The sequence below is a fragment of the Nematolebias whitei genome, chromosome 16, assembly GCF_014905685.2.
Source record: "Nematolebias whitei isolate Nwh7 chromosome 16, NemWhi1, whole genome shotgun sequence".
Lineage (NCBI taxonomy): Eukaryota > Metazoa > Chordata > Actinopteri > Cyprinodontiformes > Rivulidae > Nematolebias > Nematolebias whitei.
Window position 1 is genome coordinate 7,738,369 of NC_056513.1, and position 27,576 is coordinate 7,765,944.

Consider the following 27,576-nt stretch of genomic DNA (forward strand, 5'->3'; position numbering starts at 1 on the left):
ATATATAATGTGTGTGTAAACCAAACACCTGACATAATCTGTCCTTTTGTCTGTTTTCCTTGTGTTTTCTCTTGTCTTAATTTCCTTTTCTGATCCTTGTGTTTGACTGTTCCTTTGTGTGTGGCTCCACCATGTGGTCTGTCCCAGTTATTGCTCGCTCATGTAATCAAGTCCCGGCCTCCTACACCTGTTGTATGTCCCAGGTGGTTTGGTTTCACTCTGTCAGTGTCTGTATACTGTATATGTCTGTTCAAGTTCAAGTATCATTATTATCCCCGAGGGGCAATTAGTTTCACAGTCAATAGATGTGTACATATACACACACGACATTAAAGTAACAGTATTGAAATTAGTGTTCATTGAGAAACCTGATTGCTACAGGGATGAATGAGTTTTTCAATCTGTTTGTTCTACATCTGGGCTGCAGAAACCTGCGTCCAGATGGAAGCAACCTGAACTCATCATGGAGTGGGTGATCAGGATCTGCCAGAATCTGCCTGGCCTTGTTCACTGACCTCACCTTGTGTAGGTCGCTGTGCCACTGTGTGAACTGTGTCTCCTGTTCTTTGGTATCTGGCATTGTCTCATGAAGACGCCTTGTTCCTGTTCCCTGTTCTGCACCACGTTCTGGTCTTGTCTCCGTTAGTGTCTTCTCATGGTTCATGTACTGTATTTTTCAGACTATAAGGCGCCCTTAAAATCCTTTATTTTTCTCAAAAATCGACATTGAGCCTTATAATCTGGTGCGCCTTATGTATTAGTTCTGGTTGTGTTTACTGACCTCGAACCGATTTTATGTGGTACACGGCGCTCAGAATTCTGTCAAAATGAACTTGTTTTGCTTAATGCACCTACTAATCCAGTGCGCCTTGAAGTCCGAAAAATACGGTAAGTTGTTGCTGCCGCTTCAGCCCTTTTGTTTATTTTCATTAAATAACTTTTACTTTTAACCTGAGTCCTCTGAGTCCTCCCTGCATTTTGCGTTCAATCCACCATCAGATCATGACACCACCTCTGTCATTTGTGGAAACTATGATTTCTAGTTTTTATATTGCATAAATATATAATTTCTTCAAATGACTGGGGTAGTCGAGGATTAATCTATGGGGACCAAGGCCACCGTTGGCCACCCCCTGGCTCCACCACTGCACCTGGTAGTGGATTAAACCGCTCCCTCAACACACGGGAACATGTCCGTGCAGCTAAAGAGAGTGACTGATTCAGCGTTTGTTTCTTGTGTTATTACCAGCAGAGGCTTCGTTTGAACATCTTGCTACAAAAACATTTAGGTTCACTTCATTCTCTGTTCAGTTCCAGCCTAGAAAAACACTCATTTCGTAAACTACAAACATTCACTGCTCAAATCCCTCAGGACTGGGCACATCAGAGCCGCTTGTGTTGGATTTTGTTGTTTTATATTTGATCTCTTTAAAATGTGCTTTAAAAATAAACTTTGATTTGATTTATGATTTTTACACAGGCACAGTTGAAGTTTGATCGTTTTCATGAAGACACGTACTCTATAACTTTTATTCTTCTCCAGTTTGTCCTTCAGTCTTTCTGTCTTCGTCCCCTCAGAGTGTCTCTGCTGGAGGACAGATAGTGTCCTCTCAGAGGTCAAAGGTCACACCCAGATTGATTTCCACTGTATCTGAGCTTCCAAACAGGAAGTGAAGGTTCTGTTTAACTTCTCATATCTCCTCCATAAAACTCTGCAGAACCTGTGGTACCACCAGAACCTTCTGCTGCTCTTGGGTCAACAAGTTCTTTAATCCAACTTCTAGTTTTCAGTTTTTAATCTGCGTTTGTGCCCGAGCGCTCCATTACTCTGGAGTATTTAGGGGAGATTTATTTCTTATCGTCACAATAAAAATAAAATCAGGAGCTGAAAAATGTTCTGCTGATTTAAATAATGTTTATTAAAATAAATGTTTCTTTTCTTTAGTTGGCGTACTTTGTGATTGGAAACCTGAGCACAAAGACCTACCCAGAATCTGCAGACCTCCCGTTGTTCGTCAGGGAGCATTATGGGATGGATCGGAACCACATCGGATCCAACATGGACCGGATCATCATCAGTTACCAGGTGAAGACCAGGGTGGTGGAGAAGGTTTACATCACAGAGCACGACTACAAAGACTTAGGGGGGTTCAGATCCGACGGGACTCACGAAGTCAGCCCTGAGCTGATCCGAGTCCTGCGAGACCCTCAGCTGGACCTCAGCACCTTCCTCAGCTGGATGGGTTACTATGAAGACGAAGAGACGGTCCAGGAGACGGAGGACATGCAGGACTCGGACGTGTCGGTTCAGATGATATTCAGCATGATGCAGAACGATCCCTGCAGGTTCCTCTCAGAAGGTTTGGGTGACCTTGATCTGACCTTTGACCCCTCCGGCTGCGACCAGCAGGAGCAGTACACTTTCAGCTCAAACAGCAGCGCCGGACCCGTGGCCAAGTTCGCTCCAGTGAAACAGAAAAACAAGAAGTCCAAAGCCAAGAAGAGACAGAAAGTTCTGATGCAAACCTACTTGGAACCGAGATGGGAGCTTCCGTATCGAGGTAAAGATCCAGTCTGGGCTCAGCTCTGGGTTTTTGAGGTCTTTATGAAACAGTTTAATCTGACCATCAGTGTAATCCAGATTAAGAACGAGCTTCCTGAGACCTTCATAGTGCTGAAGAATGTTTTACTGAAATGTTAAAGTAATCCGCAAAATCTTTCATGAAACTTCACAAAGTTCAGGAAGTGTTCCCGTTAGGCCCCGTCAACGACGCTGCGCTTAGTTTTAAATGTTTTTTTCTCTCGTTTATTCAAAGTAAATCTGCACTCAAACAACTTTAAGAACAGTCTTACCCCGCGCAACATTTACATCAGAATACAGAGAAAGATTTGATCGTTTCTGCTTGGCCTAAAGTTTGTCCTGATATTGTTTGTTTTCTTTGACACATCCCAGATTTTTCTGTTATTAACCGTTTCAAAACACAATTCAAGTTTAAAGAAAAGAAAAAAACATTAATGTTTTGGTTTCTAAGGTTCAGCATAATGATGAGGGTAAAGAATTATGAGATTAGTAAAAAATAAAATAGAACCCTTCATATTTCAAATCCTTGTGGATAAAAACAGTATTCTTCAAGAGGCTCCGCCCCTTTTTGGGTATAAACAAGCAATGTAAAACTTCTTGAAAACAGAAAGGAGTTGTGCCTCAAAGTTTCGGCAGTGAAAATAAAAAAAACATAATTTCTACATTTGTTTGCTTCTCTAAAAGAACAGATACGAGGCTTCAGGCCGGGAGCAGCAAGGGATTAACCCTCCTGCTGCCTTCGGGTCAAAATGACCCTCGAGACCTCAGTTTTAAACTTTGGCATCAGTTTTTTCTTCTCTTTATGTAAATAAGTCTAAACTAGATGGTCAGTAAATAAAACGAACACGGTGGAAGGAGAACTGTACCTGTGGTGAGGTTACTTGAAGATGATTGTTGTTAGTTTTGGACTTTTCTTCTGCAGCTGCCTCTCCATTATTCTCATTAGCATGCTGTTTAACAATGACATAATTAGTTTGCTGTTACTTTCATACAACAGACGGCTAAATAAAGACACGCCGTCAGTGAAATAACCCCCGGATTCATGGCACATCACTGCAGGTCTCTGGATGGCGCCGTTCGTCCAGCCTCCCATCCAGATTTATGATTTATGTGCGATGCTGTGATTATAGAGAGCAGGAGGCTCTGCTTGTCTGACACATCATAATATTTGGCCAGTTTAATCAAAGCACTTCTGTAGTTTTTATCAAACGCTTCAGGATGTTTGTTTACTCTCAGTCCAAAAGGATGGGTTGTTTTCTCCAAAAAGGGGCGGAGCTTCGAGGAGCTTGTCTGAAGGAGTGGGGGTTGATGATTATGTTTGAATTTTTATTCTTTGCGTTTTTATATTCATCTCACCCAAGTCCTGCTGAGCTGCAGGTTGACTTTATTTAAATAAATCAAAAAGTAGAAAGATTAAACTCAAATCTCTTGACCGTCAGTCAATAATAATAAAAATGACAAATTAGAGGTGTTTTTATTTCTGTGCAGTGGAATGAGCATCAGTTGTAAACGCAGACACGTCAGGTTTAAACTGATTCTGTGATTTTCTGCCTGCAGTTTTCGATGAAGAGGACAGGAGGAAGAGAAGCCCAGGAGGTGACTTCAGCTGGTTGAGGGTTCTCCTTGGAGTCGGAGCGATTTATTTAGCTGCTAAATGTTTCAGCTGGTTGATCAGGAGCTGCTTGAAAAGCAGTGATAAGAGCTACCTCCTCCGGATGATTCCTCCGAGGACTCCGGGTTTTCCACAGTCTCACATCATGCTGGATTACGTTTACTAATCCCTCAGACTTTAACGACCCCACACTGAAGCTTTTACTAAAAACACGTGAAGCTTGATTTTAATGCATCAAAGTTCATGCTCAATCATCCAGGTACCAAATACCTTGATTATAAAGTTTGTAGCTTTTATCTTTAGAAGCATAAACTCTGTCATCATTTCCTGTTCTTTAACTCTAAAAAGAGTCGCAGAACTCAAATGTTTTTATTGTGATCCTGTTTAGCTTTAAAGCTGTCACATGAATTCATTTTACTTCAAGATTTTAATGTTTTCCTATTTTTTTATTGTCAACTCTTTTGGGGATTAGAGTTGTAAATCTGCTGTAAACTTTATATTTGCACTGGAAGTTTGTTTTTACGTTTTTGTTTTGTTTCTGAAACAACAACAACAACAAAAAAAAGGTAACTTAAAGAAATAAAAACCAGCTCTGAGACGGAACTAAACTCCGATGTTTAACTCACAAATGTGTTTGTAAGTAAAGTTTCTTTATATTGCTCCTTTTATAGATATTGCATCACAAAGTGTTTCACAATAAAAGGAAAATCTAAACACACAAACATTTATACTAATGTAACAACATAAAATATACAAGTGTTAAAATGTCACAGTGCAGTGTCTAAAGGTCCATCATAAAATGTTATAGCTGTTCTTTTTATTAAATGTATCAGTTGAATGTAAATGTAATGAAGACCGATCTATGGAGATAAATCAGTCTCAAAAGGAAGAACAAGAAGATCCACAAGTTTTACTAACGGACACATCTCAATATCCTGCACAAACTGTCAAATACACGTGCACGAATCACCTGCTGTGCACGGATCAGCCGCCTGTGAACTTCACTTTAGAGACTTTCTCACCTCCAGGTGCACAAAGGTGATGCTGCGTTCAGGGCTGGCTGGGACATCTGAGTCACCAGACTCACTGAGTTATTGGAAAAGACTCATTTCTAGCTTGGCTCAGGAGCTCATGGATCAAAACACAAACTGTCGTTTTGGTAACGGTTAGGACATTCTTGGTCAAAGTTTACAGATGTTTTTAACTACTAGGCCAGGGGTGTCCTGATGTTTTCATTTGTGGGCCAAAATTATCAAGATGAAAGGACTCGTGGGCCACAAAAATGTGAATTTAACTCTCAACGTGAACGATATTTTGGAGAAAGGACAAAAGTTTACTAATTTTGGTGGAGAAAGAGTTTTAAATTGTTGTAGATCACAAACATTAAAAGCCTCATAAACACTAAGCTTATATGTTTTATTTAAAAGGATTTGATATGTTTGATTTGTTGTGTCCATGGTTGTTGTTTTCTTGTGTTTGGAAAATTTATTTTGGTCTGTTCTCAGCAACAAAAGTTTAATATGAGTAAGTGTCCTTTTAAAAGGGGGTCGATCAACCGTTTGGACCATGGACGGCCCAAAAGGTTGATCGAAGTTCTGAAAAACCGTCCAGCTGTCAGTCGCTACAGCAAAGTTGATCCACTCGCATGTAGATGATACCACGTTATATTCATTTAAAATGTCCAATTTCCTTCTTGGTTATTTTATCAACTACAATATTTAGCCAAGTTTTTTGAAACATTATCCAAAAGTTTCCTTTCTGGTAGAAACCAGTAAAGGTTTTTGGTACTTTGTACCATGAAGTGAAAATAAAATGATTACAATCAAGTTTGTATTTCCTTTAATGTTGCTCATTATGAGAAGATTGTTTTTCATCCGTTTTGCTGTTAAACCTAAACATTATATAAAAAAGGATTTCCAACAAATCTGCAGAAAGTCTGCATCGACCTCTTAAGCCTGTTGGACAAAATGATACCATTAAACTGCAGCTGTGGGCCGCACAAAATCACTGCAAGGGCCGTAAATGGCCCTCGGGCCGCACTTTGGACACCCACGTACAGACTAAGAATGTTAACTCTGCCCATGAACCATATGTTTGGGTTAGCAGAGAGACCTGTACTTCATGTGTACTTCATGTGTACTTCCTGTATATCTGTGTCAACTGTGAAAATCTGACCTTGCAAGTAAATTCAGGTTAAAAATCTCTGTCTCCTACTTTTGAAGTGAGATAAAGCGAGGATATTTTTCTCCAACAGCAACCATGAGCTCAACCAGACCTCAGAGCTGAACGCTGAAGCAGCACTATGAAGACCAAGGACAAAGATAAGCTCCACAGGTACACCAGGTCAGCAGTGCAGGATGGACCTGAGACCAGAGGCTCTGCAGAGGAGACCATTTGGCTCCTTTTCCAAATGTTTGTCTTAGATATAATGTTCCAGAACGATCCTTGTAGATTTGAGGTTTGGAGGGAGAACACAACAAGTAAGATAAGACAGTCAAGTCACATTTATTTATATAGCACATTTAAAACAGTAACTGTTACCAATGTGCTTACCAAAAAAAATCACAGCATCAAATATTAATAACAACATATTACAACAACATGAATAAAAGCATAAAAACATGAAATGTAATGAGAAACAATGAAATACTAAATCAAATCACCCTGCGTTAAATGTCAGGGAGTAAAAGCAAAATGGATGAACACAATCATCAACAACGAAATACCAAATGAGATCACACTGTGTTAAATGCCAATGAGTACAGATGTGTTTTGAGGAGAGATTTAAAAATAGAGACTGAGGTGGCCTGTCGAATGTTGATGGGCAGAGTAAAAAGACGTTTATTAAAGCATCAAAATGCACGTTTTTATTTTATTTTTACAAAAACTGCAGTTTCAGCTTCTTCAGGCCTGAACAGTCATTTCAAGATGGAGAAATGTTGGGAGCCAAAAACTCAGAAGTCTCTTCAGCAGCCTTAACATGTGAAAACCTTTTTCTGCCGTTAGATTTGGAGCCTGAGAGTTTTTTGGACGAGGCTTTTTCAGATTTCATTAGTTTTTTTCATCATTTTTCACCTCAATGGGACCACAGCAGATCCAACGGAGGGAAGTTCTGCTTGAAACTGAAACCAACATAAAACAATGATCCTGTGAAGAAAGGCAGATGAATTGATAATTGTTTTTATCAAAACGATCTGAGCTCATGAAGGAATGTGATGCAGTCACAGGAACTGTCTTCTGACAGACTGAACTTATATTTGGAGTGAATTTGAACAAACAGGACAAACTTAAAGGTTTCCAAATGATACGGGTCGTCGTGTTGTGATAAATGGGAACAGAAACCTCCACGTGACTCGACCCGGTGCTCTACAAGAAGACACATCTCCTGCTGACTGGAGGCTGTGATGGAGTCCCAGGACCAGATCTACGTGAACCTGGAGGAGCTGGACTACCACAAACCCCCACAGGGTACGTTTTAAAATGATTTTATTAAGAACTGGAGGCCAAAATAAGAACCAGCAGCTTTTTGTGTTCAGAGTTTCAGTAAAATTAAAGAACTAGATCTCTGGAGACCAACTGAAATTTCATAAAAAGGTTTTAATGAGGATTTCTCAAAGTTCATGCTCAATAATCCAGGTAGAAAATCCAACTAAGTTCAGTTGTCTGGACGGTTTCTTTTTTTCTGTTGAGACGTTTCATCCTTCATCCAAAGGACTTCATCAGTTCGAGTCTCAACAGAAAAAAAGCAACTGTCCAGATGACCTGACTGAACTTTGTTGGATTTTCTACCTGGATTATTGAGCATGAACTTTGATGTTTTGAACCACTTTGGCTGTGGCTGCCTCAGAGGAGTCGACAGGGGAGAGGGTGGACTCCAGAAACCATCTTAACACCATCAAACCGGTTGGTCCACTGTGTGGGGGTGCTGCTTGTGGAACTCAGTTTGTTTGCGGCTCCTCAGATTGATGAAGTCCTTTAGATGAAGTTGGACGAGGATTTGTGTTTCTATTCTGACAAACAAATCTGTTGTAAGACTTTATATTGTGTTTGCTGAAATGTGAGATTATTTATCTCCAGATAAATAATTTATAATAATAATTTATAATAATAATTTTCTGCAGGGTTCTCTCCACACAGAAACTGTTTGTCTGAGGCTTACTTTTTACTCTGTGGTTCTGTCTGAAGTGATGCTGGGTGCTGCCCCTCCCCTTTCAGTGACTCAGCAGCTTCTGAGTCTTCTATTACCCACCATGCCTTTCTTCCTCCTGTTTCCATCATGGCCACCAACAAAGATCGTCATATCGTCTCTGATCAGAGCTTTGATGTTCAGGAGGTTAGCGGGTCGGCAGGAAACAAGAGGGCTGAGGCTGGAGTTTCAAAATAAAGCTTGTGGATAATCTTCAAAATAAGAGTCTGTCTCTGTCATAATCACAAACGTTCCAGCTTCCCGCTCACCTTTAGAGAAGAATGGTGATGGATTCCTGAAATAAATTGCATCATAAAGTTCTAGAATTGTGCCGCTCGGGGCGGCTGCATGTTGGAGTCGCTCTGTTACGTTCATTCTGAGTTATTGCTTTTGAAAACTTAAATTCCTCTTTTTTCTGGATGTAAATCACTGTTCAGATGATTATTTCCTCTGGTATCAGATGCTGTGCAGCTGGAAGGATTTTTACTGAAACCTTTTTCCTTTTGGGCATTTGTTATGATGCGTAACCATGGCAACAAGTTTTTTTTTTTACAATCAGGAGCAGCTGATTAACATCTCAAAAGCTCAAAGACCTCAACTGCAGCCCAAAATCCCAAATGAGTTGAAAAGGAGGCGCCGTGGACGAATTCCCATCAACCTGGCGTTGGTGCTCGAGTACTTGACCGCTGAGATCCTGGAGCTGGTGGGAAACTTGACTTGTGACAACAGGAGGACCGGGATCATCCCCCGGCACCTTCAGCTGTCTGTCCGTGGCGATAAGGTGCTCGGCACACTGCTGGGAGGCGTGACCATCGTTCAGGGAGGAATTCTGCCCGGCATTCAGGCCGTCCTGCTGCCCAGGAGGACTGAGAGGCCCGCCGGATCTGACAGCAAGCTGGATCTGGGAACATGGATCGGTATCTGTGGTCAGATTCTTCGGATTCATTGCAGGAGATCCTTCCTGCCCACAGCTATCAGCATCCAACAACTATTGAATGAAACCAGGATGATGAGCTACAACACTTTATTTCCCTTTGGGCTTAATAACGTATTTTTTAATTGAAATAAATAAAGGAAACAATAAATCACAACATAAATGTTTGAATTCATTCAAATTTCTCAGGGACATTATTTGTCTCAGCTTAATGAAATCCTGCTCATAAATGTTGTCTTGCTTCTTGCAACTTGACTTGGTGTTTCAGGTCCCACAGTGGGGTCTGGACTCCAGCGTTGGGTTGATGGATGAGTTTTGAATAAAAGTTCATTTAATGTTCTGTTGTGTTTTGTTACAGTCTGTGCACCTGCAGGAGACAAACCGCTGAAAACTGAGTCTGTGGCTGGGAGGGAAACTGAAAGCGGCGGCTCTATTAAAGTTCTGGCGGTCTGTTTGGGCCTGCTGAGCTTCATCCTGCTGGTCTCGGTCGTAGCTGTGGCTGTGAGCTGTGAGTATCCGTCAGAAACTGGAAGGAGAGCCGGCACTCGGGTCATCAGATGTTCTGACTGCCGGGTTCTGTCCCTCAGATAACAGAGACGTCCATCAGCTGACCGGACACCTGGCCAATCAGACGGCAGAATGGAGGCAGCTTCTGATCAGGCACCAGAACCTGACCCACGAGAGGGACTGGCTAAACGTCAGTCTGGAGGTGGCAGAAGTGAAACTGGACCGACTGAGGAAGAGCTCTGGTGAGCAGGAAGTGCCTTAGTTAAGATTTAAAGTTTGTGAAGAAGAAGACGACCTTGGTGACGTCTCTGTGTCCTCAGTGACGTGTCCTGACGGGTGGAGGAGGTTCGGCTGCCACTGCTACCTGCTGTCTTCAACCAGGGACACCTGGGAGTCCAGCAGACATCAGTGTTCAGGACTCGGAGCGGACCTGGTCATCGTCAACAGCCAGAAGGAGATGGTGAGGTTCTCCCTGACCTAAAAACACTTCAACACGTCACTCGGAAGTAAATCAGATGTTTTTGATTTCCTGTAAGATGTTTCTGAACAATCTGGGAACTCAGCTGAAGTTCTGGATCGCTTTGAGGCAAAGCTACGCTGGAAGTCCATGGACCTGGACTGATGGAGCATCACCAGGAGAAATGTAGGTCTTTACAGATTGTTTCGCTGTTCTGACGTCCCCCACAGACAGTCCTGTCTGGACCGCCAGCTCAGACCACAGCAGAACCATCAGTCAGAATTTAAACGGGTCACTGCTGTTTTCACAAATTCAACACTTTTTACACGATCACACGGAGACGTTCACCTCAGAGCTTCAAGTCTGATTAATTATTCAGGTTTTTAAACTTTTTAACATTTTGGCAAACAAACTATTTCCATAGTCTTCCCCTTCGTCTCCAGTTTCTCCATCCAGTCCTAGATATTTTTGACCTCGTTCCCTCCATGTGTCTTCCTGTTGCAGGACTGATTTCTCTCTAACCCCTCCAGAGGTCAGAGGTCACACACCCAAACTCTCATTGACTTCCAGAAAAGGAATCCTGAGGCCACTGAAGTGGAAACCCTCCGCCCCCTGGCTGCACTGAGAATATCTGTCCACAAAAGTTATGAACAGAATCGATGACAATGGTCAGCCCTGGTGAAGTCCAACTCCCACCCTGAAGAGGTCCAATTTACTGCCGGCAATGCGAACCAAACTCTCGCGCCTTTTGTATAGGGCCCGAACAGCCCATAACAAAGGACCCCCAATCCCATACTCTTGGAGAACCCCCCACAGTGTATCCTGAGGAACAGTCAACAGCCTTCTCCAAGTCCACAAAACACATGTAGTAGACTAGAAGGGTAAACTCCCATAACCCCTTGAGGACCCTAGGGTAAAGAGCAGATCCAGTGTTCCACTGCCAGGAAAGAACCCGCATTGTTCCTCCTCGATCTGAGGTTCGATCAATGATCAGACTCGCTTCTGCAGTACCCTTGAATAGACATTACCAGAGAGGCTAAGGAGAGTTATGCCCCTATAATTGGAGCACACCCTCCGGTTCCCCTTTTTTAACAGTGGAACCACCACTTCAGTGAGCTAATCCAATGGCACTGCGATGCTGCAAAGGCGTGTCAACCAAGATAGCCCCATAACATCCAGAGCCCTCAGGAAATCAGGGCGGATTTCATCCACTCAGAGCCCTGCTGCCGTGGAGCTTTTAACTACCTCGGCGACCTCAGCCACGGTTACGAACAGAACAACCCTGAAGTCCCCCGACTCAGCTTCCTCCATTGAAGACGTGCTGGTGGGATTGAGAAGGTCCAAGAAGTATTCCTTCCACTTCCCAACGACATCACTGGTTGAGGTCGACAGCACCCCACCTTCACTGAAAACAGTGTTGGTAAAGCGCTGCTTTCCCCTCCTCAGCCGCCTGATGGTTTCTTGAATCTTCTCTGAGCCAACTGAGAGTCTCTATCCAAGGCCTCACCAGTTTCCTCCCACATCCAAACTTTTGCCTCATCAACAGACAAGATTGCGGACCGCTTGGCCCTCTGTTACTCCTCAGCTTCCTCCGGAGTCAGGAGGAGAACTCAGTATTTAAGTAAAACAAAACGTAAAGAGCAAACAGAAAGAGGTTTAAAAATAAATCTCGGGGACAACTGTCCTAGAAACAAACTGAATGACAAACCCTCCGGTTTGTTCTTCATCAAATTCAACTCAAAGTTTTGGAGAAATAGTCAGAATACAGAAACTCTCAGTGCCTTGCTCTGCCTCGTTTCTCTTCTGTTTACAGTGGTGGGCACAGCGCCGCTAACCCGCTAACAGCTAACAGCTAACAGTGGAGAATTTTTTGTTTTGTTTAGCGGATTAGCATTTTTGCTAACTTTGGAAACAGCGGAGTTCGTTTCTGCTTAATTAGGTTTCGCCAAATTTAAACAGCTAACAATTTCACAATCTTGTTCCTGTCTGCTGTGGGCGTGTCTCGAGGAGTCCGTGACTACGTGTACACTTAAAAAAGCTTTAATTAACTTTAATTAACATGATTGGTCGTCTGAGTGGTTAGCAGTTTAGCGTTAGCGAAACTAATCTTTTTGGTTAGCCGTGCCCCCCACTGTCTGTTTCTAATTTCACTGAAGGAACGTTGTTATTCTTTAAGAAATTCATCCCCCTCCCTCGCGTCCCGTACATCGTTATCAGAACCAAACCCGTCCGATTCCACACTGCTGCAGGCAGAGATACGGCGGGAAGTTGGCTGGAAGATAATCATTCGTCAAGGATTTCCAGGGAATTGAAAATAAATAAATAAAACAACAAACCAAGAACTTTCTGCTGCTCTTCTCTTTCTGCGGATAACCACAACAAAATCCACCCATCCATCATCTTTACCTGCTTCTTCCTTATTCGAGTCGCAGGGGTCACTGGTGCCCATGTCCAGCTATCACTGTGATGGACAGGTCTCCAGTCCAGGGACAAACGAGACAAACAAATATTCACTCTCACTTAGGGACAGTTTAGAGTTTCCAATCAGTCTAACATGCATGTTTTTGGTCTGTGGGAGTACCTGGAGAAAACTCACGCATGCACAGAGAGAACATGCAAACTCCACCCAGAAAGGCCCCCGGACCAGGATTTGAACCGGGGCAACCTGCTGCAGCAGCTCTACCAACTGTACCACCGTGTTGCCCACCACATCAAAATGATTATAATAATCGTACTGACATCGTGACCTAAAATAAAATAAAAATCATGAATAATATTCTACAACACATACATTTTGTATCAGGAAACAGTCAATAAATTATATATTTCAATCACACACTCTTCAAAATAAAAGCCTGTCTCAGATTATTACAAAGAGGAAAGTTGATGTTGGAGTTGCTGCATTTATGAACTACAGAGTTTCTAGTTTGTCCTTGTTTTCTTCTGTTTTTAATTTATTTTAAACCCTGCCAAGTAAACAAAAGTAACACAATCACTGTTCCCTGAGTTTAAACGTTATTTGAATCACTCACGACTCTTGGAATCAACACGTTTTTTTAAATTTCTTCTGATTTTCCCTGCAGGTTTTGGCAGGCGGGACAGCCTCAGTCTTTAGTCCGTCCCTTCAAGACTCAGAACTGTGCGGCCTTTAACAGTTTTTCAGGCGTTCTGTGGTTCGTTCAGTCGTGGAGCAGCGAGCCGTGTTCGCAGTTCCTGCAGTGGGTTTGTGAAAAACAGGCTGATTCTTCTGAGCTCCTGATCTAAGATCAGTTTAATATTTTCTGGGTGAGTTCAGGTTGTGTTGGAATAAACAATGACATCATTGATGTATAATTATCCCTAATAAATATACATGTGTTTGTTACTGACTGATTTCTGTCAACCGTCATAAAGTTTGATCTGTACACAAAAATAAAATTGCCAGACTTTGTGTGTTTTCATTTTTGCAGCTTTTGCATGTCCGTCCGTCCATCCATCCATCCATCCATCCATCCATCCATCCATCCATCCATCCATATTTAAAGTTGGTTCATGAAGGTAACAGGTCCAGGAGGAAAACCCAAATCTCTGTTCCTCCCAGAGACATTCTCTTGCTCCTCCTGGAGGATCTGAAGCTGTTCCCAGGCCAGAGAGGATCCACAATTTCTCCACAGAGTTCTGGTCTGCTCTCCCAGCGGGATGTGCCATGTGGTCATGTTTGTTGCATCATCGGTCTCAAGGTCTATGATGCCCCGCTCTACCATGAGAGATCTCTCAACAGCTGCAATGTTTTCAGCTGTAGGGTCTTGGGGGAATGATAACACTAGACCGAGGCCATCTTTGTGCTGTCAGACACATGATGGGACATAACTGGAAGATCTGCGTCCATGTTAATAGAAGTCCATGTCAGAAGTCAGTCATGCCTCAGTTGAACCTTGGCCTTATTCTCCTCCTCAGATCCACCATCTTCTTCAGAGCCTGTCTCGATGGCAGAGTGGCTGTGGACTCCTTGCAGTCCTGATAATCCAGGATGGAGGTTCATGAAGCTCCTTCTTTCAAACACAGATCGTGACATTTTCTGTTGGTGTTTCTGTTACTTTGAGCCAAGAACGTTGGGTTACAAAAGACACAAAAAGTCTTGAGGGTTAAAATCCTGGACTTAGTATTTAGAAACATGCATGAAAAAGACCTGGGTTGCTTTAGAAAAAAATCAGATTTGTCACATTCAGACAGTCTGAAAGAATCCGATGTGGGTCTCACAGATTTGGCCACTTTGGCCTGCAGCGTGAAGTCAGCCTTAGTTGTGGTTCTGCTGCGTTATCTAATGTTTTCTAACTACAACCATGTAATTTGCTTTAATATGAACAGATGATGTAATCAATAATTGGTGCAGTAAAAATATCTTAAGATTTAAACAACCGCCCCATCTTTTCTGAACTTTTCTTGCAGGCATGAGATTGAAAGTGTCAGAGCTTCAGTGTTCCACCAGATGTCCCTGTTCTGTCGGACTGAAGCTTTGAGTCCAACCAGGCGGAGTCAGGTCCTCTGGACGGATTCTTCTTTGTTGTAACTTTTATTCAAAAGACCTTCAGTCCAAGGAGCTGCAACAAACTCAGTCTTTGAAGCTGCTTCTTCTCATGGAGGTGATTTTAACTAATATATCTTCATGTTTTCAGTTTGTGATGACTAAACAAAAAACAATGTTGTGAGAAGGTTGCAGGTTCCACTCCCAGCTTTTCTGGGTGGAGTTTACATGTTCTCCCTGTTTTTTGTTTTTTTTCCCAGTTACTCCAGTTTCCTGCCACAAATCAAAAACATGCACATTAGACTGATTGATAACTGTCCCTGAGTGTGAATGGTTGTTTGCGTCTATGTGTCGCTGAGATGGACTGAGACGTGTCCACGGTGTCCCCCGCCTCTCGCACGGTGACACCAGCTCCCTGAGACCCAGACAGGAGAAGTGGATTAAGACGAGGATTGGTGGTTAAATAATTTGGACAGATTTGTTGGTCTCCTTAAATAGAAAATTAATATTTAAAACACAGAAGTTTCAAACCAACTGTTGACATTGGTTAGTATCTCAGGAGTCTTCAAACTTCTCATCAAACATTGAGTCTGTTGAAAAGGAACAAACAGACCCATTTGGTTCTGTTCACATCGAACACGCAGCACAGAAATACACAACTGTCTGATCACAGAGGTCCACGTTGGAGGTAAAGCAGCTTCATGGTCCTCTGACCAGAGCTGACAGGATTCATAAAAAGCAGAAAATTCACAGGGCTGTGGTCAACCTCCCAGCTTCTGGACGCAAGAGGAAATGCAACCCCAGACCAATCAGTGAGGATGATAGAAAATGAGCCAAGGGTCCAAAACCATTTAAGGTGAAAAGTTAGAGAACCATTCGTCACATTTTGACTCATAACGATGGGAAAAGACTCCACGGATGGTAGAAAAACACAAAACGTCCAAAATTCATGATGAGAACAAAAGTTTCTGACAGATGAGACAAAACTTGGAGGATTTTATCTTCAGTTACATCAGTTTTTTATTTATTTATTTATTGTAGGAGGTTACCAACTGATCTGTCTGTAGTTAAAGGACGTCTGGAGCCCAGAAAAGACTAAACTTTCTGACGTGTTCTCCTGGTTTTCCATCATCTGGAGCCACTTTGGGTCCTAAAACCTCCTCTACTCAGAAACTGAAGCAGGTACGAGACTTTATGGACTCTGGCTCTTCCTGGACTTCTCAGTTTTTACGTTATTTTTTAAACGTGTACATTTTTATTTATTTTTTTACTTTAGGCTTTTAGAGCCGAGATGGGGTAGAGGGATCTGGGACCCCAAAGCCCCAGGTTCAATCCCCAGCCATTCCCACATGCCTCAGTGCCTCTGAGTAAGACATCCAATCCCCAATTGTCCCCCAGGCACCCACATAGCTGCCCACCACCCCAGCTGGGTGCATCCCAGGCGCGATGGGCTAAATGCAGAGAACCAGTTTTGCCATTGTATGTGAACATACAACGATGACACATAGCACTTTATTTTAGTTGAGGTCCCGTCTTCCTGCCAGCAGGGGCCGTCACAACTAAAGATGTTTTTAAAAGTTGGTCTCTGGCTGAAAAACATTAATGACTTTGATCCTAAAGGAGATGATGACAGCGGTTGGAAGCAAGCAGGTGAACATTTGCATCCTTTCTTACAACAATAACTGACTCCAGATGATAAATTAAACCGGTTCTCACCCGTGTGTTGACGTGTTTTTCAGCTCTGCCTCAGGTCAGGCAAGTGGACACTTCATGAGACGGAGAAACCACCTAAATATGATCCAACCAAAGGACAATAGACCTGAGCAGAAAGTCCCCTGAGCAGGTAACAAAGAACACATTAAGGTTTGCTTTCACTCCCAGATATTTACTGTTTAAACATCTTTCATTACATCTCGTTTATCTCAGTAATATCCTCTGGCTACACATGTCCAATATGGACATTCTTGTCCTCATGAGTCCCTTGTCCTTGAAATGTAGGTGGACAGAAGAGTCATCTCCTGTTGTAGAAAAACATAAAGGTCTGACCTCACCTGGTTATATCTATTGTTAGTTTGCTGTGAAGTTTTTATATCTTTTACATTTCTCTGCTGATTAACAGAAGCTCACTTTGGGCTTCTGCAGGTTCAAACAGGTCTGCAGTCCACACCTTCATGTAGGTGGCCAAAACATCTCCCATGGACCAAACACCCAGAAGAGAGGGAGAGTGTTGTGCACACAATATGTGCATGTGGGAGGTTTCAGAGCACACGGAGGGCTCGTGTTGAACAGTTTGTTTTTAAAGAGAAAGAAGCTTTGTCAGGTTTGGTTTTGATGAAAATCGTTTGACTTTGTTGATCTTTGGTTACACCTCTGTGTTGGCTCTGGTCCATGGCGTGACCTTTGACATCAGGAGGAAGAAAACACGAGTTTAAATCTGCAGCGAAGCTCGGGACGCTCCACAAAACTCCTTTATGAACGTCTGAAACCCAACAAGGTTTGAAATGTGAGAAGTCCTCATGAAATAATGTGATAAACAGTAACTGAAGCTGGTGTAAAAAAAACTAAACAAATTCGAATAAAAGCCATAAATATAAAGACAGATGAAATGTTTACAACAAACAGTCTTTGGTATATACAGTCAGCAGCTCGTTCAACTCTGAAATGTCCTGTTCCCAGTTAAATGGCTGCAGGTTCTGTCTGGGATCTTTGATGTTCCATTTTAGCATAGATTGTTGTTAGACTGGACTGGTCAGCAGGACCTGGTGGTTCTGGAAGATTTTCTTCCTGAGGAAATAAAACCAGAAAGAGAGAACCATCTGAATCAGGCTGTTTGTTTCTGCGGGTAAAAAACCTGCTGACAGATTTAAAACTGCAGTCGGAACATTCAGAGACCAAAAAGACAAAAATACTTTTTGTTGTCTCAGGACATTTTTACTGCAGATGAAAATCAGGTCCAACATTTCAGTGAATAAAACCAAATCTTTTACTCAAAGGAGAAAAATGTCACAGCACAACTCAAACTGTGAAGAAAACCGAGTATTATTATTCTCTGGATCACATGTCTGAGGTAAAATTAGCATTTTAAAAATTGTGTTCTTACTGTATCGTCATTTTTCATAAACCTGTCAGTAACTGTGAGCTACAAGTGAGTCCTAAAAACGACATTACCACCAAGACATTAATTACAAACAGGAAGTCATGACTCGCTCTACACTGCTTCTGACTAAACCAAAGTCAGGCGATCAGGTGATGCACAAGGAGCCAATCAGAGGCTCAGCTGAGCAAACCATCATAAATCCAGTCTGTTCTCAGGGAGGTGGATGGTTCTTGTCAGGAAACACTCAGCCTGTTGGGAATTTAAGTCTTCACCAAACACGATGAGGATATATAATAACACGAGAGTGGAGCAACACATCCTGGTAATAAGCCTCTAAGCCCCGCCTCTTTTGGGGGGAAACAACCTTTGAGCTCCGCCTACTTTTGGAGGAAACAACCTGGCAGGAGATGAAACTCAGCTTCTGATTTGATTGAAGCGTTACTCTGAGGCTTTTTTAGTCCCTACACATCCTGTCCTGTCAGGAAAATATTTATTCGCTGATCAACGGTCTTCAACTTTTTATAGAAATAAAATAAAATAAATATGGACTGCAGTTTCAGACTGGACAAATGTTTTTTTGAGCCGATTTATTTTGTGTCAGTAAAAGTAAAATAAAAAAAAAACAAAAAAAAAAACGTAATAATAAATAATAAATATAAAAAGCTGAACTAAAATCCTTCAAGGTGGATTAACCAGGAGCTGCAGGCCAGTCTTTAGATTTAGTGACAAAATAAAGATTGATGGATTAAAATGAAACAACAAATAGAAATACTTCCTCTCATACTTTGAGCTTAATGAATGATGATATGATCATATTTATGGGGATTAATTAAAGAAGACGCCAGAGGCTCACAATCAGGGATCCCAGAAGTTTCTCTCATCCTCAGCATGTCAGCTGGAGGATCAGCCTCTGAGGCTTCATCTGCTTCACCTGTTGCTGCTCCCAGACAGGAACAGAGCCAGGCGTGCACACCGACACAAAACAACCAACCTGCGGTTCTTTGAACCTAAAGGCTGGAGGTAATAAACTAACAGTATGTTTTTCTCAGCCTTGTTTTTGTACCTGCTGGTAAAACATTTATAAAAGCTGATGTATGCAGCAAACCTCCAGGTAAAGAGATAAGAAGAATGAAACCATCTGCTCAGCCGTTTGTGCAAACAGGATGAATTGCTGTTCTGTTCCGGGAGGGAACCAAACCAAACACAGATAATCAAAGCACACTGTGTTCTGGTAAAAAAAAAAGATCCTTATTAGCTCAGGGGATTTCAGCGTACCTGAGTCTGTCTGTCCGTTCTTATATGAATTGGCGTATACTGGACTTCCCCGTCTGAACCTGCACTCGAACAAAATGGAAACAAATGTAGAGTTTATTGTGGAAAAAGGTTAGAGAGTTTCACACAAACAAGAAGCAACAAAAATAAAAACAGAGACACGACAGAATGGTCTAAAGACGACATCAGTGTCCCTCCGTGTAGGAGAACATTGTTAATTAAACACAGATTTTTTAAATGTTCTGTTGGCCTGAACATAAAAAAACAGTCCAAACATCAACACGAGGAGCCGAAACAAAAAGAGGATTTCTTCAAACTAAATTCTCCAAAGATCTCATGTCCTCTCAGTCGGACATGCCCAAAGCACCTCCCTAGGGAGGCATTCAGGAAGCATCCTTACCAGAGTTCATGTCCATAGGTGAGGGCAGGAATGTAGACTGACCAGAAAGTAGGTTTACGTTACAGCTCATCTCCCTCTTCACCACAACGGACTGGTACAGAGTCCACAATACTGCAGACGCTGCTCCAAATCATCTGTCAATCTCACGCTCCGTTCTTCCCTCACTCATGAACAAAACCCTGAGATACTTGAACTCCTTCACTTGAGGCAGAATCTCACCCTCAAACCGAAGAGAGCAATCCACCCTTTTTTGACTAAGGACCAAGGCCTCAGATTTGGAGATTGGGATTTTCATCCCAGCCGCTTCACTCTTGGCTGCGAACTGCTCCAGTGAGAGTTGGCTATCATGGCAGGATGATGTCAACAGGACCACATCATCTGCAAAGAGCAGAGATGAAGTCTTGAGGCCACCAAACCGAACTCCCTCCGCCCCCTGGCTGCACCGTGAAATTCTGTTCATAAAAGTTATGAATAGAATCAATGACAACGGGCAGCCCTGGTGGAGTCCAACTCCCACCTTGAAGGGGTCCGACTTACTGCCAGAAATGTGAACCAAACTCTTGCACCGCTTGTATATGGACCAAACAGCCCGTAACAACATGCCCCCAATTCCATACTCACAGAGCACCCCCCACAGTGTACCTCAAGGAACATGGCTGAAAGCCTTCTCCAAGTCCACAAAGCACATATAGAATGGACGGGCAAACTCCAATGACCCCTCGAGGACCCTAGTGAAGGTAAAGAGCTGGTCCAGGACAGGACAGAACCTGTATTATTCCTCCTGGATCAGAGGTTGGACCAATGATCGGACTCGCTTCTCCAGTAGCCTACCCCTGAATAGACCTTACCAGGGACCTCTGTGGACCTCAACCAGTGATGTCGTTGGGAGGTGGAAGGAATACTTCTCCGACCTTCTCAATCCCATCAGCACGTCTTCCATGGAAGATGTTGAGTCAGGGGACATCAGGGTTGGTCTGTCCAAAATTGTGTCTGAGGTCGCCGAGGTAGGTAAAAAGCTCAGCGGCGGCAGGGCTGGGGGGGGGGGGGGGGGGGGGCGTATGAGATTTGCTCCTATTTTTCTTAAGGCTCTGGATGTGGGGCTGTCTTGGTTGACACGCCTTTACAATGTTGTATGGACATCTGGGGCAGTGGCGCTGGTTTGGCAGACTGTGGGGGGGGGGGGGGGGGGGGGAGTTCCTCTCTTCAAAAAGGACCAGAGATTGTGCTCCAATTACAGGGGCATCACTCTCCTTAGCCTCCCTAGTAAGATCTATTTAGTTCCTTCAAAACATTGTTTCCTGTGAAATCTGCTTCAGCTACTCCATCTGTTTTGTTCTTTTTGTGCTACTTGTCGCTTTTAGCTAACATTATGCCGTGTGTGTGTTGGTGGCCATCTTGAATTTTGATGTGACAACCCAATTTTTAGAGGGAAGCTTTCTTACATCTAGATGCAGCCAAACATCAAAATGGAAGTCGGTGCCTCACTTATTTTTCAAGTTATCATGCTCACAACATGGGTGGACATTAATAGTGGCATCCATCTTGGATTTGGACAATTTGACAATATGAATACCCTCCAGATTAATGACACAAGCTCCAGAAACAGCCAAATAAAACAACAAAGAATCTTTAACTTGTTTAACATAATTAAGTTACGTTGGATTTACATTAAATGAAAGTTTGTGTCAAATTTAACCTCCGTATGAAACTAAAGGCTCCAGTTTCACTGTCTGTAGGTGGCTTCTTATGAACCTGAAATGATCCATTTAAATAGTGTCAATGAATTAAAACACAAGTACCTGCCTTGTGTTTGTCTGTGTCCCTTTTTGCTTTGAATATATCTCTGCTTGATAAAACAGGCGCAGAGTCCAATAAATGCAATAAACACAGAGACGAGTCCAATTGGAAGCCAGTCTGTCGACCAAAACAAAACACAAACACTGTGAACCAACAGGAACGGCCTTTAAAACGTAATATTTATATTTAAAAATCAGTGTTCGTAAGAGTCTTACATTGTCTCATTTGGTTATCTCCGTCTGACTCGGTGAACCTACAGGTTTCCCTCAGGTCGATATGATGAGTCTGGTTGTCTGCAGGGTTGGCAGCAACACATTTATACTTGGAGCCTCGGTCTTGTCTGTGCACCAAAATGAATGAAGAGAGCTCCGAGCTGCTCTGGTTCAGTAGCTCCTGGTCTCGGTACCAGGACAGATTAATGGGTTTGTCCACGGAGCAGAGCAGCCAGCAGCTGTCGGAGCTGACATTCAGACGTTTCACCACAGGAGTCGGAGGCGAGTCTGCAGAGACACGAGACAAAACACGATTATTAAAATTTACACTACTGCAGATTTTTATGAAACCTGTTTCCTGGTGTTTTTCAGTGTTTCACAGCCCAATAACTATTTGTCATGTAATGTACTCTCACATTTTGGATTTCTCCAGTACCTAAAGTGAATTCATTTTTATATTTTAAAGAACACAAATGGTTAAATCGTGTCATCTGGACCTGTTTCAAAAGCAAGACAAAAGCAACTGGACTTTATTTGTAACAGAAGAGGTTTCGCTTCTCATCCGAGAAGCTTTCTCAATTCAAAGAGCAGAGCGTGTGGGGTTCAGGTTATAAAGCTAAAATAAGATACACATACATATGCAGATTGACATATCACACCTCACACCTCACAGTGGGGGTTTGTTAAAGTCTTTGTTAATCTAATTCACAGATGAGGCCCCTCTGTTAATTGACTCTATCAAATGGGAACAGAGGGGCCTCATCTGTGAATCAGATTAACAAAGACTTTAACAAACCCCCACTGTGAGGCGTGATATGTCAATCTGTATATGTATGTGTATCTTATTTTAGCTTTATAACCTGAACCCCACACGCTCTGCTCTTTGAATTGAGAAAGCTTCTCGGATGAGAAGCGAAACATCTTCTGTTACAAATAAAGCCCAGTTGTTGTTTTTTTACTTGAACATTTTTTAATTTGTTTGTTTCTAGTAAATCCCTAAGAATATCATAAAAAAGTTAAAAAAAAAAGCTCCAGATTTATTGACTGCATGATAAATTTTAATGAGATGTAAAAATACTTTTATTAAAAACGTTTTTGTGATTTTTATTTACATTCGTCTGGTGTTTGAGTCAGTTTTAACTTCTGGTTTTGGACCGGAAGGAGACCTGAGAGTCTGCAGGTTCTTCCAAACACCTTTAGAACCTCCATGCCAGACTTTGTGTTCTGTAAACAAGTGTTGAAGAACCAAACTGATTTGAACCACAGAGAGCAAGTCTGTCTTGTTCGTTCAGTATTATTCTCATGAACTTTGATGTATTATTCTGTTATTTGTTTACTGGTTAGATCTTCAGTTACCGACTCAACCTGTCTGTCTAATTGTTGTTTTGTCCTGCTCTTTATTCTAATTCAGGTTCTGTGAGTTGAGCAAGTTTTACTTTTATTACAGTTAAAAAGGCCCAGAATCGACCTTGAGGTAAGTTAAATACTTTAGCTACAGTAAAGGAATCTCTCTGTTTGCAGACGATATGGTTCTGTTCAGAGTAAAATGGATCATTCATGGCTGACCTGTGGGTCAGAACCTCTCAGTCTGGAGTCTTGAGACCACTTCTTTTGGATCAGGGAGGAGTCTCTGCCTCAAACAGGAGAGTTCAGTAGTATCTAAGAGTTTGGATGGTAGGATGGAGCAGGAGATGGACTGCTGCATCACTTGTCAGTAATGAAGGAGCTGCTCTGGTCTGTCATAGTGAAGCTGAGCAGAAAGGCAAAGCTCTAGATCTACTGGTCCATCTACGAATCAGATCCTGGACCCAAGCAGCTGAGATGAGCTCCTCTGTAGGGTGGCCAGGCTCAGCCTTAGAGATGAGGTGAGGAGCTCCGTCATCTGGGAGGAGCTCGAAGTGGAGCTGCTGCTCAAAAAATAAAAGTCAGTTGTTTGAGAATCTCATTAAGTCTCCTCCCAGTGAGACAGGAGGACATGTCTCACTGGGATGAGACCCTGGGGCAGACCCAGAGCTCTATGCAGGCCTTGTATGTCCATCTGTTATCTTGTTCTGGAGTCAGGGCTTGGGGCAGCAGTCTGAGTAGGTCAGGCCAGGGTCTTCCTCAGGGTCTTCTCCATGATGAACGTGTCCAGAACACCTCCCTAAGGAGGAGTTCAGAACCACAGGTGAGGGTAGGAACGTAGACCGACCGGTAAACAGGGAGCTTCTCCTGCAGCTCAGCTCCCTCTTCACCACAACGGACTGGCACAGAGTCCACAACACTGCAGAAGCTGCACCGGTCTCAAGCTCCATTCGTCCCTCACTCGTGAACAAAACCTCTTCATCGTCTCTGATCTCACGTTAACTCTACAGAAAACACATCCAGATTATTGAAGTCTGGAGCCTCGATGTCAGACTGGAAACATCAATGCACTGACGAGAGATATTTATATTATATTTATATTTACGAGAAAACGGGACTCACCGTACACTGCCAGGTGATAGGATAAAACTGAAACTTGTCCGTGTTTATTATCAATGGTATAAATTCCAGAGTTATTTTTCTGCAGGGTTGTGATGGTAAAGAGACCAGAGTTTCTGTCCCAGACAACCTGGTTCTGGTAAATGTTCTCCACTAACTCAAATGTTCCTCTAATGACCATAGCAATGTTCTGTCTTTCCTTTAAAAGAAATCCACTCTCCTTCACTGAGATGGGGAAAGTGATGTTTCCTCCAACGAGTCTAGCCAGGGTGTCCTTCACCTCCACCTCAGCAGCAGAGACCATCAGCAGCAGCTCTAAAAAAACAAAACAAAAAAACAGATTAAAGTCATTAAACTATGAGAGTGCGATGTTCTTTAACATCTCTCACTTTCATGATCCGTGTTTTCATTAGTTTAAGTCCCAAGGGGTTTTCTTGAAGACCCTGCACAAAAATACCATGCCCACATAAAACTGGGTGTTTCTCAGCAATGACAAATTCTGTTTAATTAACCTTGGTGTCAAAATAAAGCTAACACTTGGGAGATTACATCAGAAGTGTCAGTATCACAGCAGTTGCTATGGTTTCACGGAAAATGAGGAAGAATCATAGGAAAAAAAGAGGATTTTTTTCTCCTCGCCTGAAGTTTTTTCTTGCTTCACATATATAACCCCTTTGAAAATAGGATGAAGAAAGTTAAAAGCTCTTAGAAACTTTGAAACGTGGACATTGCTTTTGCAAAGATTAATTCTGTTGAAATAAACTAGAACAAAGGCCCTGAACAAGGCCCATTGGGATTCCATGACCTGACCTCCCCCAGGTCACACGAAAAACTCTCCTGGAGGTTTGAGTCGAAAGTCGCACCGACCGAGGACTTTACCAGACGTTTCCAGTTCCTCCTCACAATGCGTTTGGTTTACCAGGCCTGTCCAGCAGCCTCCCCCACCACCGGATCCAATTGCCACCACCAGGTGGTGATCCGTTGACAGTGCTGCCCCTCTCTTCACCCGAATGTCCAAGACATAGGACTTTATGCAAGACCCACAAATTCAAAGTCTAAATTAGCCCAAGTCCTTCAATTCCTCTGGCAGACTGTAGATAAACGTCTGCGAGTTGGTGTCCACACCAAGAAAACCCAGTGGAATCACCAGAAATGTTGCAGACTTAGGCGAGTTGTACATGGACGTCAACATATGTTTACATAGATAACAGATACCAGTAAAAACCAAGGAGATCATCATGGACTTTAGAAGAGCCATCAATGTGTTGATCTCTAGTGGAACGGGTGTCCGGCTTCAAGTTCATGGGTACTCACCTCTCTAAGGATCTCTCTTGGTCACTAACACCTCAATTCAAGTTAAAAAAGGTGCAACAGCTTATTTATTTCCTACGAAGCTTTAAAAAAGCTCACCTGTGCTCGAGGATATTGCTGGACATTTATCGCTGTACCATCGAGAGCATTCTCACAAACTGCATCTCAGTATGGTACATTAACTGCTCTGCGTCTGACCGTAAGGCAATCCAACAGGTGGTGAAAACCGTCCAACACATCACTGACACTCAGTTACCCACAAATGAGTGCATCTACCCAAATGTTGCCTGGGCAGGGAGAGGAAAAATATCAAGGAGGTTTCTCATCCTAACTTTGGACTTTTCAATCTCCTACCATCTGGTATGCGTTACAGGAGCCTCTGTTCACTAACAGACTCGGAAAGAACGTCTTTCCCCACGTTTTTAACATAAGCGTTAAAAACAAATAAACAATTTTAGTTGTAAATGTGTTTATCTGCAGCCTTGATAATGAAAATACTGGATCAGAAGGACCATACTCTTACTTAAGACATTAAAATGAGAAACTATGAGGAGCACCGCAACTCAACCTTTTACTACAGTTTTCATTCAACCTTCATTTATACAGGTTAATCCCATTGAGCCTCGGGGACTCATTTACAAGAGAGACTTGATTTTAACAAAGAGTGATGACAACAGTACAACTAAGACAACAGCAAACAATCATAAAAGAAAGCATATAAATTGAGAAGAATAAACGAAAGACGACTGTATTAAAAAATGACAGCTAGATTGTAAAGCGATGTAGAAAACTAAAAATAGGAACATCTGCATTGGTTTTTGTCATGAACTTAGCAGATGTTTGAAGCCACTTACAGAGGTCAAGGTCGAGAGCTTCGGATCTTTTTGCAAGAACGGAGTAGAAGAAAGCCCTTTTGCCTAGTTCAGTCCTCATTGAGGGAACACTGCATGTAATAATGTCCTGAGAGCGCACGCTGTAGCTGCACTCACGCAGAGACATGTAGGAGGAGATGTATGAAGGCAACAGACCAAGAAGTGATTTAAAGATGAAAATGTAGAGTAAGAGTCTATATGTGAAGTTAATGATGACCAACCAGTGAACACAGGGTGCAACGGTGGGTACGGTAGTTACAGCCAGTTATGAATTTTAGCACACCGTGATAGACGGCATCCAACATCTGCAGGGTGCTTGTAGGAACGTTCATGTCAATAATGTCACTGTAGTCAATGGAAGGAAGGAAAGTTGCAGTTACAACGCGTTTCCTAGCATTCAGAGTTAGACAGGATCTGTTTCTGAAAAAGAAACCCAATTTAACTTTCAGTTTCCTTACCAAGTTTTCCACATGGAGCTTAAAAGAAAGATGTAAATTGACCAATATACCCAAATACAGTATTTTTAGGAATCGACATACTCAAGAGGAGCACCAGTCAAAGATAAAAACAGAGGAAGAACTGCTGGGACCGACTTCCTGTTTGAAAACAACATCCCATTTAGGACAAGTCTGAGATAGTGCAAATCTGACTGGATGATGATAAAAGCGGATTGCAAAAGCTGCAAAACCTTACCAACTGTTTTAGCTCGACAATAAACAACTGTATCATCAGAATAGAAATGCTGATGCTGCATCAGGAATGCTCTGACCTACATTACCTATGTAGATTGTGAAGAGGGTGGGTCCTAAGACTGAGCCTTGTGGTATACCATTGTTAACCGTTAAATAATTGCAAGAAGTACCATTATGTTGAACACATTGCCTCCTATCTGAGGGATAGTAGTGAACCAACAAATGGTGTGAACTGAGAAACCAGTTTCTGAGAGCTTAAGACATAAGATGCTATAGCCCACAGTGTCAAAAGCTTTAGACAGGTCTCAAAGTGCAGCACAATAACCCTTCAATGACATTATTAAAAACCTTCAGCAAAGTAACTCTGAAAACAGACTGCAGTTGGGTGATATTTCTAAGCTCCCACATTTTAAAATCAGAGAAAACCTAAAGAAAATGATCTGCACTCCAGTTTAGTTTTGTTTCTCCAACTTGAAAACATGTTTAAAATGGTTTTATTTCCCTTACACCTTTGACAAACTGTTTGTATCCAGCAGGTAATCAACAATCAGCTTCAACCAGGAAATTTACTGCAGTTTAAAGAAACTTTGTAACTTACCAATCAAAAATAAAATGAATGTAATCCGCATCTTCACAGAGTTAAATGGAGGCAGACATCCTGAGTTTATGCCTCTGAAAA

General features: G+C 42.4%; 2 protein-coding genes across 2 annotated transcripts; one reads left to right on the plus strand and one right to left on the minus strand.

The window, feature by feature from the left end:
- Positions 1–7,597: 7,597 nt before the first annotated feature.
- LOC119423054 (CD209 antigen-like protein E) lies at positions 7,598–13,541 on the plus strand. The gene is made up of 6 exons (XM_037690462.1): positions 7,598–7,661; positions 9,672–9,821; positions 9,901–10,062; positions 10,141–10,280; positions 10,357–10,463; positions 13,361–13,541. Exons 1-6 carry the CDS (start codon positions 7,598–7,600, stop codon positions 13,539–13,541), a joined length of 804 nt encoding a protein of 267 aa, XP_037546390.1.
- Positions 13,542–17,412: 3,871 nt separating this feature from the next.
- LOC119423055 lies at positions 17,413–26,537 on the minus strand. The gene is made up of 6 exons (XM_037690463.1): positions 26,489–26,537; positions 24,026–24,337; positions 21,563–21,847; positions 21,354–21,464; positions 19,154–19,212; positions 17,413–17,565 (listed from the first exon to the last, which is right to left on the minus strand). Exons 1-6 carry the CDS (start codon positions 26,535–26,537, stop codon positions 17,458–17,460), a joined length of 924 nt encoding a protein of 307 aa, XP_037546391.1. The 3' UTR covers positions 17,413–17,457.
- Positions 26,538–27,576: the final 1,039 nt, after the last annotated feature.

Excerpts from the sequence above, each read along its gene's own strand:
- LOC119423054 (XM_037690462.1), top strand. The coding sequence starts at position 7,598 with ATGGAGTCCCAGGACCAGATCTACGTGAACCTGGAGGAGCTGGACTAC. Across the intron at positions 9,822-9,900 it reads CGTAGCTGTGGCTGTGAGCT|ATAACAGAGACGTCCATCAG; the intron begins GTGAGTATCCGT and ends TCTGTCCCTCAG. Across the intron at positions 10,464-13,360 it reads GGAGCATCACCAGGAGAAAT|GTTTTGGCAGGCGGGACAGC; the intron begins GTAGGTCTTTAC and ends TTTTCCCTGCAG.
- LOC119423055 (XM_037690463.1), bottom strand. The coding sequence starts at position 26,537 with ATGAACGTTCCTACAAGCACCCTGCAGATGTTGGATGCCGTCTATCAC. Across the intron at positions 21,848-24,025 it reads CTATCACCTGGCAGTGTACG|ACTCGCCTCCGACTCCTGTG; the intron begins GTGAGTCCCGTT and ends GTGTCTCTGCAG. Across the intron at positions 17,566-19,153 it reads GAACGGACAGACAGACTCAG|GAAGAAAATCTTCCAGAACC; the intron begins GTACGCTGAAAT and ends TTATTTCCTCAG.